The sequence below is a fragment of the Molothrus ater genome, chromosome 8, assembly GCF_012460135.2.
Source record: "Molothrus ater isolate BHLD 08-10-18 breed brown headed cowbird chromosome 8, BPBGC_Mater_1.1, whole genome shotgun sequence".
Lineage (NCBI taxonomy): Eukaryota > Metazoa > Chordata > Aves > Passeriformes > Icteridae > Molothrus > Molothrus ater.
The window spans coordinates 22,684,335-22,699,337 of NC_050485.2; the positions used below are offsets into that span (position 1 = coordinate 22,684,335).

Consider the following 15,003-nt stretch of genomic DNA (forward strand, 5'->3'; position numbering starts at 1 on the left):
GGAGAATTCCAATCTGGTTGGCAGATGGATAGGTTGGTTATAGCTGCATAACTATGTCTTGCCTGCAGGCACAATTCAGAACACTGTTAAAGCAATATAAAGTCTCTGTCAAGCTGAACCATTTGGATCAGTAGCAAGGAGAAATAATAATAAAAAAGGAGTTCATTTCTGGGCCTTGCGTGTTTATGCTAGTATGCAGAAACTGATTAATTGTCATCGTGTGCTGGTCTGCTATACCTCGGATTTCTACTTCTGGAGTAGATTTTGCATGCTAATATAATCATTCTCCCTCTTGAGACATTAGCAAATAATCAAATGAAAAACAGGATCATAATTTACTGAGATTCGGGCAATTCTCTATGCAAATTTGACTTGTTATTGCTGCTGCCTCGTTAATCTGAATGCCTTTGACAAACTCCTTTGATTTATGAACTCATGACAACTCCAATGTGTATATATTTTGCTAGATTGACATTATCATTAAGAGTGGGTGGACTGAGCTCACATGAATGGCTGATTTTATTCGCTGGTGTCTGCTGCTCAACAGCTGAGCATCTCCTTCTCACAAAGCCCCTGAGCGCCAGGCTCTTCCCATCTACCCATCCATTCATCATCTCGATGTTAATTGGCCCAGGCTTTAAGCAAATTTTCAACACGATTTAAAGGCACGATGACACTGATTACTGACCCTCTGCCATACGGTGCCTATTGATTAACCTGACAGAGATGATGAGCTTGAGGGAAACTAGGTGTGTGTGGACCTCGGGGAGGGGAAAAAAATAATATATTGTTTATGCAGGCAAAACACTTGTCTTTATCCCAAAGGCCAGAATTTGTGCTGCACTGGCCCTTAAAACACACTATTGCTTTAAACACCTGCATCCAATACAGAAAATGCTTGCTTGCTTGCTGTGGAAAAATGATTACAAATTTGATGTCATGTGCAGTCTGTATTTTAATCGAGTTCCCTGATAAATAGACCCCCTCAAGCCAATCAAGTCTCGCTCCAGCCATTGCGTGCGTATACATCAGTTCGAACAGAAGCCTGGGTGTGCAGAGTGTGCTTTTAGTGGTATCAGCAGATCCAACTGCATGTAGGAAATCTACTTGGGTATTTTAGGTCTCTAAGCAAATAATACAGTGGGAACACAGTGTGCAAACAGAGTAGAGTAAATGTTGCAAGGGCAAACTGGATGCCAGACATAGCTGTCTCAGTATTTCTGCTGCCACATTAAAATAGATGCTTTAGCACACACCAGTGAAATAGTGCATTTTTCCTTTTCCAGTGCAAACTGTTGATATGACCTGACCCTCAAGCTCCTAAGTGCATTGAATGAACACAGCATTTTATCAGAAATTGAAAATAAGTTACATCCTTTTTCATGTTCCTGGAAGTGTCCCTGTGCTGCACTTGGTCCTCCTCACCAAGGACAGAAGGGTACTCTCTCAGTCAAGAGGGAGCCACTGAATAAAGAGGTACATCAGCATTCTGTATGCAGACTGGTGCTGTATGAAAGTAAAAGGAGGCAGAAGGCCTGTTTAACCCCTGCCCAGCCCCGGGTTAAGTCTGTCAATCAGGGCACACTGTTCTTCTCTCCCAATTCAAGCCAGCAGCCTGCCAGAAGTCAGGATGTTCCTCTTGTTTAGAAGGAGGGAATTTGGGAGAATGAGGGTGTTGCTCCAAGATGTTGCAAAGTTAGTTGTCTTGCAGAAAACAGGACAAAGCATCATCAGGTAAAGGTATGGAGAAATTAGCTGTAATTGCCTAATGCCAATGTCAGCCAGAGAGGACTGAAAAGAGAGAGCTATGTGTGGAAATAAGTGCCAGTCTAAGACCAGAGGCACATAGAAGCCTTATGTTCCCTTTCCAATAACCTCTGTAAGTGATAGATGAGTCCAAGTCCATTGTTATCGTTAAGGGACTGTCAGCATCCTCATTTTATAAATGCTGTCTGTCAGTTTATAAATATCTCAGCCATTTCAAACAGTGCTAGGATGAATCCTGGCATAGCCAGTGTCAGCCTGAAGCAGTATTACTGTTAAAAAAAAAGTGTCTAAGATATACTAAAAACATGTAAGGATAGCTTCTCCTTTTTCTCCTATCATGAGGTCCAAAACATCCCAATTCACACTTATTTGGCTGGTCACTACAATATATAAAACCAGTCCTTAGGATTGGTAATGCTCTTTGAGAAGAACAAGTATGAAAGCTGCAAGTTTGAAGGCAATTCTCTGCTGTTCAGTAGATAAAACAAAAATGACAGCTATAACACACAGGGAGATCCACAGCAATGAAAATGCAGAGATAAGTATCAGACCCTATTCCTCCTCGGCATTTGCTGCTCTGAACATTCACCGAGATTAGATCCTTTTAGAGAACACCATAAATTGCAACGTGTAGGCACAAGGGGGTGACTTCAGCCTGGAATGAAGGCACAGACAAGTTTCCCAGCTCTTACAAGTTTAAAGTTAAATGGTACTTTTGCAAGGGGTTTTGGCTGAGTATTAGAATGATGGGAGGGCAGAGAATCTGCAGCTTGCCTTGCACTGACTGATAACAGAAAAAGAAAAGGAATAAACTAAAAGGCCTTCCAGTTCAGTGTCTGCTTTACAGACTGGCATGCACATGTCTATTCTGTTTCTTATATCTATTAGCTTGTTAGCTGCATAGAAGCATGGTGCTTTTTTATCCTCCAATACATTTATAAATGCCCTGTGATGGGGGTGAAGACTTCACCCCCCACCTGGAACATTTACAAGTTGAAATTCATGCCCAAGCAGCTCAGGTACCTACTAAAACGTAAATTCTTAAAACTGAATCTCTCACAGCAGTGAAAATGGGAAGTACAACACTATACCTCTGACCAGACACATACATTCATGTTCACACAAGTCCCAATTTGGTCTGCCTCCATGTTAACACTGATGATGATAACAAAAGTTTCAACAACCAGGGCAAGATTCTGCTTTTCACATCTGTAGAATGGATCCTCATGGTTTTCCTAATTTTTCATTCAAATTAATAATTGGAAAAGTATAAATTTTCCAAGTAACGAGACTTGATAACAGAATTTCATAACATACAGAAAAGCTTCTTATGATGTTCTTTAACTTAGTAATTACTTGTTGGCTATAAAGGGTAATTTAATGGTGTGGGAAGTCCGCATTACTAGAACAGTTAATTCAGTTTAACATTAAAACACCAGAACCCAGCACAAATATCAATGATCTGATGAACAGATGCATTTCGAACAGCAAAAATCTAGTTGTAGCTAACAAAAAAATCATCACCACCACCACCTCCCTCCAAAATACAGATGCTAGGAACAAGTCATTTAGGGGAATTTTAAAAAGCTGGTTTCATTTCACCCATATTTTTCAACAGAGAGAGAGAGAGAAAGAGAAGAGAGAGAGAGAGAGAGAGAGAGAGAGAGAGAGAGAATAGCTAATGAGAACAGGCTTTCCATGTTTCCCAGGAAGCAGCCCTGCTTAACAGTTCTATTCTGTGAATTTAAGAGAGTCAGCAGTGGCAAATTTGTTTTTAATATTCAATCTTTCAAGCTTTGCAAGCTAGTTGGCCAATGGCTCTTTCTATTCCAATGTTTGTTGGTCCCTTATTTACACACACATTACATCCGGAGAGCCTTTGAATATAATTTCACGTGGATTAAGGGAAGAACATTTGCTTCTGCTAATCAGGACATCTGGTTATTTTTGTAACTCACAGACATCTGCATTAGGCAGTTTGACTTCCCCATTCCTCATTACAAGGTTAGAGCTTAAGAAGCCTCAAGGACCTCTAGTTGAATTTTATTATTTGCATTTCTTCACAGCCAGGTCTGTTTTGGAATTTTCTTTCCTAAATAGCACAAATTGATCAGCACCTTCACAGGTATGCACATGTTTTTATAGGTAGCACTTTCTATGCATTATTTTATAGTGTACATCTTGTACTCCAAAATTTTATGTAGTTCAAAGCCATCTACATCTTTTTAAGGAACAGAAAGCACACATTCCCAAAAAAGCATGGTAGAAAACATCCAATTAACCTTACAACACACATAATATGTATATACTTTCAAATATTCAACCAGATCACTTATGTAAGACTGGTGTCAGGACTTGTTCTGAATATCATTATCTCTATGCTTTAGTTTGCTTCTTCCTACTAATTTACCCTTATACATCTGCTCCTCACATTGAACAAAACAATATTCTTCCCTTTCTATTCTTCAGGGCAACATTAGTAATTTCTCCCATCTTTTAAATTCATGTTAAATTCCTTTATAACAGTTTCAGCTGGGGTTAAATTTTTCTGCCAGACTGCTGAATTGTGCCACACATACTTCAGGAAGAAGGATTTTGCATGCAACAGAAGCCTTTTAGAAAAGAACTGAATCAATCCGGGCATGGCTCTCTCTTCTTTGTTGCTTTCATTTTGCTACATTCCTTCCACAAAAATTCATTTTCAACACTCATCCCAGAGTGTAAAAGTACTAAAGTTTGAAATTATACACTCTTATTCACAGTTCACAGCATTCTTCCCTCCCATGCTCATGAATTGTAGGCTTTTATCAGTGATTTTGTATGCTGGAATAAGATGTTTTCTTGATTTCTTTCCCCTACATGTAGGATGGGGGGGACAGCACAAAGTCAGCTTTTACAGGCTTAGAATATAAGCCAAAATTCAAAATACATGCCAAAAGCATATTTCTTGTACTAACCGCAGTTAGCAAGAGCCACTGGATCCAGGGAGAGTTTTAAAAAACTTTTTATTCATTAAAATCCTCTAGACACAGCTTAACTTTCTTTGTACAATATTTATTACAGCTTCATCTGCATAGGAGCTGCAAGTGCTCTTAGAAACCAGTTGTAGAAGTGTCTAGTTTTGCTGCAGATTTCATGTCCTTGATGCCCAAAAGACAGGCTGGAAATAAACCCCCATAGACTGATGTCTATAGAGCAGGTATTTGTTTATTGCAGTGCTGATGGTGAGGGGGATATCTCACCTAATTCACCCACCACTGTCCAGTGCTGTGCTACACTTACACAATGAGTACTGCTTCATGTCACTGTGTCACTCCAACATCATCACACAGGTGCCAGAACTGATTTACATTGTATGAGCTCATGGTTATCAGACAGTTCTGCTGCACTGCGCTTGCGCCACCCGACTCAGGCAGTTCGGGAGCCTTTGATGAAGGCTTCCATGGTCTTCTTCACATCTGAACTTTTCAACTTTGTCTTTGGAACAAGCGCAGTTACAGCGTTCCTTGGTCTGTCTGGTCTCAACCAGCCTAAATTCTTTGTTTTGTGGCTAGCTGGCTTTGTACTTGCCAATTTTTCATTAGTACTACACTTATCTGTCTCTAAAGCTATCCACCTGGCAAGGTTTTTTCTTCTTTTTTGTCTATTCAGCATTAAGCAACTAGTTAACCATATACTAGCCATTACATTGTATAAAAAGTTATTTATATCAGGTTATATAGGTAAAAAAGTTATAATTCAGATTATATGGGTATAAAAAGCTATGATTCAGATTATATAGGTATCAGGTTATATAGATATATAAAAAGTCATGATTTAGGTTATATTGCTATCAGGTTATATAGATATATCAGGTTATGTTGATATCTTGCAACTCAAGCTACATAAGCACCTTGTAACTTTGATCTAAGTTATACAGGAATCATCCTTCTTCAAGCACTATTTTCTAACTTTTAAAGCTGTTTCTCTCGAAGAACCAATGCCATCTCACTGGCCTGACTATAAAACCCCCTCCCCTCTCATTCCTGGTCACCACCTACACTTATTATTATAATTTTCCCTTTCCAAAGCCTCTCATTCTGAGCTTTCCTGTCAAACGGACAAAATACCTGCACTTGTCATCACATCCCTCCCTCAGAGCCTGTGGTATTCTCACTCCCAAACACCTAAATCAACCACACAATCCTCATCTCACAGTACTGTTTTATGCTTTACTTGTTGTTTTTTCCTTCTTTATTTTTATTGCAGGAAGGGGGAAAATGAGATACAAAACAAAAACCTGAAGCACAAGTTATCCAAAGTAAAAATGGCAGCACAGGGGAACAAAACTTGTTAACTTTTTAGGCACAATTCCTCCCCTAAAGCAGCTCACTTGTTAAGAAATGGGGATTCAGAGACGTCACTGCAGTGTCAGACTGATGGGAATTCACAGCACACCGTCCACACCACCGAATGTGGAGGCACCCAGATCTTTGTCTTAGGCACTGTGAGCCAGGTGACCCTGCAGCCAAAGCTACTTGGTTCTCAATCTGGAACACGGTTCAAAGTACCTATGGAGTCACCATGGAGCAGTGTGGATGACACAGCTCCACCTCCCCAATGTGCCTCACAGTAGTAATTAGTCCATACAGTCAGGCTTCGGTGCTTTTTCAAGCTTCCAGAGCTACATTTATCACAAGAAGCATCAATCACACCACTGGACTATGAGGCAAATTTAGTTAGCTTCCAATACAGGGTGTGTTTACCTCCATACAATGCTGTTGAAAAACCTCAATGCAGATACGAAAAAAAAGTGTGATTGCTCAATCAATTAAGCAAAAAAAATTATAATCTTCTAATAAAAGAATTGAAAGTTACAGATTAGGCACTGCACATTATAATGTTTGGCTAGCAAGCACAGCAGCCTTTGAACAGCTGCCACCCAAGAAACAAACCCTTGGGTTCTCCTGACTTGGCTAGAGCAAATTTAACTTGGCAACACAACAGCCCCTCCTGCAATATTTAAATTTAACAACTCACTACTAGGTTCTACCACTGTAAAATAATTCCAACTCTACAACACCATTTTCTTTAACTAGGAGTTATAAAGTATTATTTTAAATTTCATTGCACTGGGTAAGAGAAAAGAGTTGGACATGCTTTGGAGACCATCAAATAGGGTGAGTAGCCAAGCAATCGAAGAAGGAAAGATAAAGATGTACATAGGTTCTCACCTTCAGATACCTTGGGGCTGGCAAACATTTTGTTCCTATAGGAAATGACACAGCTCTAGACCACCACCTATTCGAGATCCAGTAGTTGCAGCTTTTTTGCTACAACATGAATGGCTTATTAAACCTACAGCATATCTGTTTTATTTAACTTCTTGGTGGAAAGGGGCCAGGAAAACAAAATGTACTTAAATGCTGAATTTTTTTTCCAGGCTGAATGCCTTTCATCCAGTAAGACATTCAAAGCAGTGACCCAGCAAATGGATTGAAAAAGCAATCTTCCGTCTCAGTGCCACATTATCATTCCTATTCAGTATTCTCGGTGAGATATCTCAATCAGCTGGATGTGTGTGTAAGTGACAGCGCAGCCCATTGCTGGGTTAATTAAACATTTGACTTTAACACCCTCCCCATCATTAAGCAAATAAAAACAGATAATTCAAACTGCACTTCATCCACGGGGTACACAACATACATGTCAAAATTAAGAGAGTCCAAGGCCCTCGGGGAGTTCTACTCGGGGAGGTAATCAGTTTAAATCTTATCTGGTTTATCAATTATTCTATTGATTAAAGCAGGGTGATTATACAAAACTCCCTCTTGCCACATGGGATACATGTAAGCAGAGCAGGACAACACACACAGGCTCAAAAACGATTTAAAGAAAATACAGACAGATGAATAACAGTCTATTAGTATAAGCCAGCAATCCATAGCGGGAAAACCTGATACTACTTCAAATCTAGTGAATTAAGTCCTTCCAAATTAGAGTACCAATGCTTTTAGCTCATCTGCTCTAAAATCATCTGTATGTTGAAAGGACCCCATTTCTTAATTTTAAAAAGGTAATTTTTTTTGCCTGAAATATGTTTTATTGATACAGTCCCAGAACATAATAAAGATAGCAAATACCAGTAATTCCAGACTTTTAAAAGGCATCATTCTTATCTACCAGTGACTCTGAAAAAGTAGATGGAGAGGGCATTCTTCGTATTTTCACTCTCCCACATACATACATGGCATAGCCAAAAGTAGAACATTATATTTTAATGATTTAAGTGTGACAGATCAACTCAGACAAAAAAATAATGTCCTGTGGAGTTGTGGAGTTTTTTTGCTTTTGCATCCCTCCAAAGTGAGATATTAGCAGTTGTGGGAGCTGCCACTGCCATGTATTTCTTATTTTCAAAAAGCCCTCACAGAAAATCCCACCACAGCGGTCCTTATCACAACTCTCTTGCATACAGATGCACTACACAAAGCAATTCCAGTTACTTCTCATTTTTTGTTTCCAACTGAAGACCTTTTTCTTTTTATGTGTCTATTTGTGTCCTGAGTTTATAATCACAGTCCCACCTCCATTATCTTTCAGTAATATTATGTTTCAAGTTTCATCTTATCCTAAACTGGACTGTACAAGACCTTGCCCCACACATACAAAACAGGAACCTTTTAAAAACAAAACACTTGCAGGCTACTGCAAACAACAACTGGAATTTATTTCCAAAAGTTCCCTCAAAGCAATAATTAGCAGCAAAAGAAAGCTCAGCTTTAAACCAGGGTCATTTTTTTTTCCCTATAGTATCTCCCACGATCTGCTTCATAATGGTCATACTGGTAGCACAAATTAGTCATCTAATCACATCTCAGCTCTTAACCAGGACACAGGGTATGAACCACAGCAGTCAAAACACTGACAAGCCAGAGAGCCCCAACACCTCACCAGCCAATGTTGCTGGAGTTGCAGTCACAGGAATTTTCAGCAACAAGGACAGCTAAAAAGCAGGCCTGAGGTGTGTTCTTGCCCTTCACCTTCAGGAGGGGATTATGTGCTGCTCCACATTGGCATTGTGTGTGCATCCAACCATACTTCAGCCTCCTCTTTGTAGATCTCTTTTCCTCTTTGGAAGCAAACTAGAAGCCTACATTAGCATGCTGTATTTTGCTCTCACCACTAGAAATACTGAGGGTGCTATTTGTAATTGTATTCTTTTAAGAGGTTTGTTCTCTGCAGCTGTTTTCTGCTTGCAGTGTATTTTGTGTAATCAGCACATCATCATAAATACATTGGCTGTTCCCCTGAGGGAAGCTGTCACTGTTTAATTTACAGAACAACCTGGCCAATGTGAATTCTAACACTACAGCACTATGGCAAGAAGTTACCACACTCGGAAAAACAGGTTTCTATGAATTTTTATATCAAGAGCTGGTCCCAGGACAATTTAGTTTCTAGAAATAGATTGATTTTAAAAGCACTCTATACACTGGATGGAATAGATTCTTTCCCATTTACAGCCTCTTAAGGCAGCACCAAATTCACTCTCACATTATTTTAAAGGTGACAATCTTACCACGACCATCTTCACGTCTGACTTATCAAAAGAAGGCACTGGATATAAGTGTGTTATCCTACACACTAATTTTGTGTGTGTGTGTTTGGATTTTTTTAATGAACAACCACCACAACATCAACGTGTTAAGTCTGTCTTCATTTGCACAAGAGAACGTACTGTGTGGCAAGGTCAAATGTTATTACCTACATCAAAGGGTTGCTGCACAGTTTATTACTCTGAAGATGTGATAGAAGAGCAAGAAAGAAAGAGTAGAAGTGTATGCAGCTTTATTGGCTGAATGAAGAGTTGCTTCCTTTGTTCGCTGGATATATGGTTGTATTTTGAGAGAATAAATCACAGGGATTTTTTGTAGAAGGTAGGCAAAAAGCGATGGTTGATCTTGCTACACACAGACACAATTTAGAAAATTCTACAATGGTACCAAATTATATTGGTAACCATTTAAGAACTAGACATGAGCACTAAATAAATATTTGGGTACGATCAATGAGTTACTTGGCTATTTCATTCACAATGGCTACTAGAAGCAGTCTGATTACTTAGAAAGGGACCCAAGAAGACTGACAACCTGATTTTTTTTATACTTATACACACACATACACATATATTTAGATAAGGAAATATATAAGTAAAATGCTAGAGAGAAACAACTATAAACATAAATAAAATCTGAAAAACAGAACTTGCAAAGTATAAACTTCTTTGGGAACTCTCCTCAAAAAGCAACAAAAACATGTTTCATCTATTTAACAAAAAACCTGTATTTTATTTCGGGGGGCAGCTGGTTGTTAAATAACTTTAGTAGCAATTTTGCCAATTCTTAGTGGTAATTAGATGCCCCTGTTTGACATCACCAGACACAGGACAAGTATACAAACATCACAAAAAAGAATCATGCATATCACAGAATATTGGTTACGTATTTTCACAAGGAGAGTTTAATTTTACTTAGTTTGCAGAGTATTCTAGCAAATTATTTTTATTTCAAATCTAACAAAACATAAGAAACCATTAAAGCAAAACAAATACCATCTTGTCTCTGATATGATTTATGTTTATGAGAATGACCTACCAAACACAAAAAAAATGAGTGAAAATAGCTGAGATTTTATGGAAAAGTAAGTCATCTGGTTATCTGTAGAGGAAAGAATAAAGAAAAGAGATTATCTTAGTATTTTTACATACTATGTAAGTAAGAGCCAACAGAAAGCAGAGGAAATAAGATGAAATCTATCTGACATAGTGTAGCAAAATACTTCTTCAAGCTATGAATTTTATGATTTAGCAAGTGCATTTCTACTGAGAGTGTTTGGGTTGATTCTCTGAAATTTTGCATGTGTTCACCTTATTTCAGAGAAGAAATATTTCATTTTCTTCTCCTTATACAGAATTATTCAGAACTATCTGCTTATTTCCTAAGAGCGACTGAATTGTAACATTGCTTAAATTTAGATGCAGGTAAGAAAGTATTTCATTACTTCTCCAAATTTGTCGTAAAATTCTGTATTTGTATTTTTAAATTAAAATCATTGGTGTTATCTTTTTTCCAGTTGTGCACAAATAGGTACAACTTGATCTTGTGCCACTGGCTCCCTCCGAAGTCACCCCAGTCACCAAATCCAAAGCGATAATGGGAAGATTTAGAGGGACTAGGCTGGATCTGAACGCACTGCACCACCTATGACTGGTGCGAGGGGCTTGGAGCGGGATACCCTCAGAGCCTCCTTTCTCCACAGAAAGGGACAAAGATGTAGGCTTTGGGGCAGCACGGAAGGGTCGCTGCAACGTTATTTAAGTGCCAAAGCCCGGCGCCCGGCGAGCCCCGGGGCTGCAGTTCCGGGCGCGGCCGGGGGAGCGCAGCACAGTCCGCGCCATGGCCCGGCCCCCGCCCCGCGCCGCGCCCGCGCCCGGCGCGCACACGCACAGCCGCCTTCTAATTCAATTAGCGCAGCCTGCAACTCCAGAAAAGAGTAATTCAATTAGTGCATTGTGGAGCTCCACAATACCTCCAAGCAGATGTTCGCAATCCTGAGGAACCGGAGCTAGCTTTAAAGATACCTGTATGCCTCCAACGCGGCGCTGCATATGCCGTTTGTCACTACGGCTTTACACACCTTCCTGACTCCTAACGAGGGAGGAAGAAAAACTCGGATGAGTTTTGTTTCATTTTTTAAACGCAAAAGTCAAACTGGTGATGGTGTGCTAGAAACCTTGCCCTCACCTTAGCGGGACAAGCACATTAGTAGTAACATGACCATCACTACAGAGGCTGAAGGAGGGGGAGGCCTTGTAGCTACGATGCAGTTTAAATTAATCATTGTGCTGGAAACACTGAGGTGGTATTTCTCAGTGAGAGATACTGTCACACTTCTTGATACTCAGATTAAAGAGCTAATAAAAGCACATGGAACTTCTGAGGATCAATATGGGTGCAGAACAAATGCCAATTTCTGTTACTAAATGTAATTACTCAATGTAATTAGAAATTAGTGATGTGCCACAAAAAACAACCAAACCCATCCCACTGATCCACAAAGAAAGATTTCTTTCTAGTCCCCTTCAGTTCTTTGCCACCTGAAAGGAGGAAAATATCTCTTGCTGTTGCTACTACCCATGAGCTAAGATCTTGCAGCATACCCTGGTCAACTGCCCTGAGTTTGGTGGGCTCCCCAGCATCACCCAGCCTCTGCACAGGTGACACCACCAGTCAGACATCACCAGATTTAAAGAGGGATAAGTCCTAAATATGTTTAAGAAAGCTCTTCTGTAGTCACTGGGCACTTTATTTAAGATATCTCCAGCTAGGCTAACCACCGTGGTCTTCCTACAGTGAAGCTCCCAAAAGTCTGAGCTACAAATGGGACTGGAGACAAACACAAAAATGCGACTTGGCTTCATTTCTGCTCCTTCTTTTATTGTCTCTCATGCCTTTATAATTGCTCCTGCCAGGTGGTAAAATGAGGAAAAACAGAAAAGACTGCTGCTGAACACCTCCAACAAGAAACTTTGCTGAAAAAAACAGGTGTCACATTGTGGCAGTTCAATATTTCATAGCCAATACAAGGAATGTGCAACAGCACTGCAACTTTAAATCTTTGCCTCCTGTGTCAGTCTATCTCCTCTCATTGTAATGCCAAAGGGAACAGCAATCAGAGTGGAGATGTTCAACGTGATAGAGGTCAGGACACCAGTGGATCAACGTACCAGAAACACGACCTTGTTTATTTTTTTCCCCAGTATTATTGTTTACAGGGTGCTTTGCTCATGTACCTTGTGGTTCTTAGCTAAAAGATGAAATTACAGCCCAGGATGAAGCGCTCAGGCACACATCCAATTTGTGTTTCCATCTCAGAAAACAAAAAGCTTCTGAGGCCCTCGGGCTGCCATTCAAACTTGGAGAGGCTGACATTTTTAACAGCATGAACCAGAGACTGGCAGAGGAATGATCTAATGCATTTCTGACTTGTCAATCAAAGATCTCACCTCTGCTGTCTTGTAAACAGTTGGGGGCCACCTAACTACATTCACAACCAGGGCAGAGCCTGCTGCCAGCCAGGGGGGTGCTGGAGCCACATGCTCTGGCTATTAGTCACCAAAATTAGGATTCTGCTTTAGAGGTGCACTGTAAACAGCCCCCGGGCAGGCTTCACCGGCAGAGCGAGAGGGGTGAATACAAAGCAGGCTTAGTGTCTCCATGCTGATGGAGTCTGTGACTGGACACCCCATATCTTTCCCAATTAGAGACAGAACTAGGCACACCAGCAAACACTGACTCCAAAGCCAAACAATTTCCTTCAAATGTATTTCTCACAAACACATTTCTGAGCATGCAGTTTGCCCACCCCAAGACTCTAGCTCTAACCTCCTGTATAACCAGAAATGATGTACTACTGCTCACATTTACACTGTATTTCCAGCAATAAAACGTCAACTTCTAACACTGAAGTGCATGAACAGGCTGAAGGAAATTTAGAGACACAACTGTTTCTACCAATACACTGACAATGCTTCTTTGACAAATATTCTGCTTTGTAACACAAAAATATAAACATTAGGGGAAAAAAAGTAAAAGTAATTTGAAGAATAAGTTCATGCCTGTCTCACAGGGACAACAGACTTCCATCACTGCATACCTTTAACATCTTTTGCATGTTCACCTTTCTGCAAAAGTAATCTCAGTCCACAGAGGTCACATTCATACTGCACAGCTCAAGGGCACTCCAATTTGCCTAGCACAGTACACCCATGCTGTCTTGCCCAGGACAGAGCTTTTAGACCAGACTGAGGAAGTCTCACATGCATCTTACTTCTGCAAAGCCAAGCAGAAGCTCATCCCCTTCACCTGACAAACACTGAGGTGTAGTTCTTTATGGTCAAGATCTTCAGATAAAACAAAATGCAAATTTCTGACATTTTGTAGAGACATTTCTGTATTCAACAAGATGTCGCTACCTCCACCACAAAAGTTAATCCTCCCCTTTGACTACTAGAGCCTGTTACAGAAATAAAAGTTTCAGATTTGGCAAAATAAAGCTGACAAGACAACTCTCTTCTTTTCCACCTGTGTCTAGGCTCCAGACAAAGGTAGTAAAAGCATGACTCTTGTCCCAGGAAGTTTACAATCTAAACAGGAGCTGGTATTTGTGTTGGCTGTGAATTAGGTGTAAAGGAAGAGGTGGACTGCTCTCTGCTATTATGGTGATACATAAAGTCTTTGGCAAGACTTTCAAATTCCTCTTCAAGCCTCTTCATTTATACAATAGCCTACAGAAATTAATTCAAGAAAATACTTTGGTCTTCTGCAAACCTGGAAGGATTAATACAATCATTCCCTTGGCATACTTGATGGATGTAATTGTAAATTTGAATTTTCAAAGAGCTTCAACTATGAAAAGCAACATAAATAGAGCCTTGTGAGCATGCATGGAAAAATATTTTAACAGGTAATTATCTTTACATGGAAAATGTCATGAAAACAGACACCTGTTGGCACATCTGGAAACTTCCAAAGCACAAATTTCTAAGAAAAAAAGAGCATATTCTGCATAATTTATTTTTTATTATTAGGAGAATCTACATGCAACCTAATTTTCAGTTGCTTTGAAGATTAACAGTACCATAAAATCTGGCATCCAACTCACTGAAAATTGAATAGCTGGCCTTTTTCTCTTGTTAAAATACCCTCTTTGACTTGACCACTTCCCACAGTGCCTTAGAGGAGTTCATGCTCCAATCTGCTGCCATCTTCCACCATGATTGCTATGAAATTCAGTTACACAGTAGGCTATCAGTTGCAAAGTCCTTTGAGATAAAAGATGTAAAAAAGAACTGTTTCATAGCTCCTTATTCCCCTATTCATGGGTTTAGCCTTAAAGCCTTTCCCACTGCAGGATGATTGCCTAAAAACAGGGCTGAGGAACCAGAAGATCCTGTTTTCACCTGTCTCCAATAATAAAAACACAAAGAAGAAAAATGAAGTTACTTGACATATTAACAGAATTATCTCTAAATCAACTACCTGCCAATGCTCCCCATGAGGAGGCAGCAAGACTTTCACTGAGCTATTCAAGAAGAGCATCTTTCCACATTTCTGTCTAAGCATCTGAAGGCAGGCATGTAAATAACTAGACAAATTCAGCAGTGACTAAGTAGCCTTCCAGATGGCATCTTCT

General features: G+C 39.8%; 1 protein-coding gene across 9 annotated transcripts in view; it reads right to left on the minus strand.

The window, feature by feature from the left end:
- BTRC (beta-transducin repeat containing E3 ubiquitin protein ligase) overlaps window positions 1-15,003 on the minus strand; it is a 115,667-nt gene that overhangs the window by 71,059 nt on the left and 29,605 nt on the right. Inside the window, exon 2 of one of the 9 annotated variants that reach the window (XM_036385984.2) lies at window positions 11,390-11,456. The exons of the other annotated variants lie outside the window; for them this stretch is intronic. Within the exon in view, the coding sequence (XP_036241877.1) occupies window positions 11,390-11,416 (27 nt within the window). The 5' untranslated portion in view covers window positions 11,417-11,456. The remainder of the gene's footprint in view (window positions 1-11,389; window positions 11,457-15,003) is intronic. 9 annotated transcript variants of the gene reach the window in all.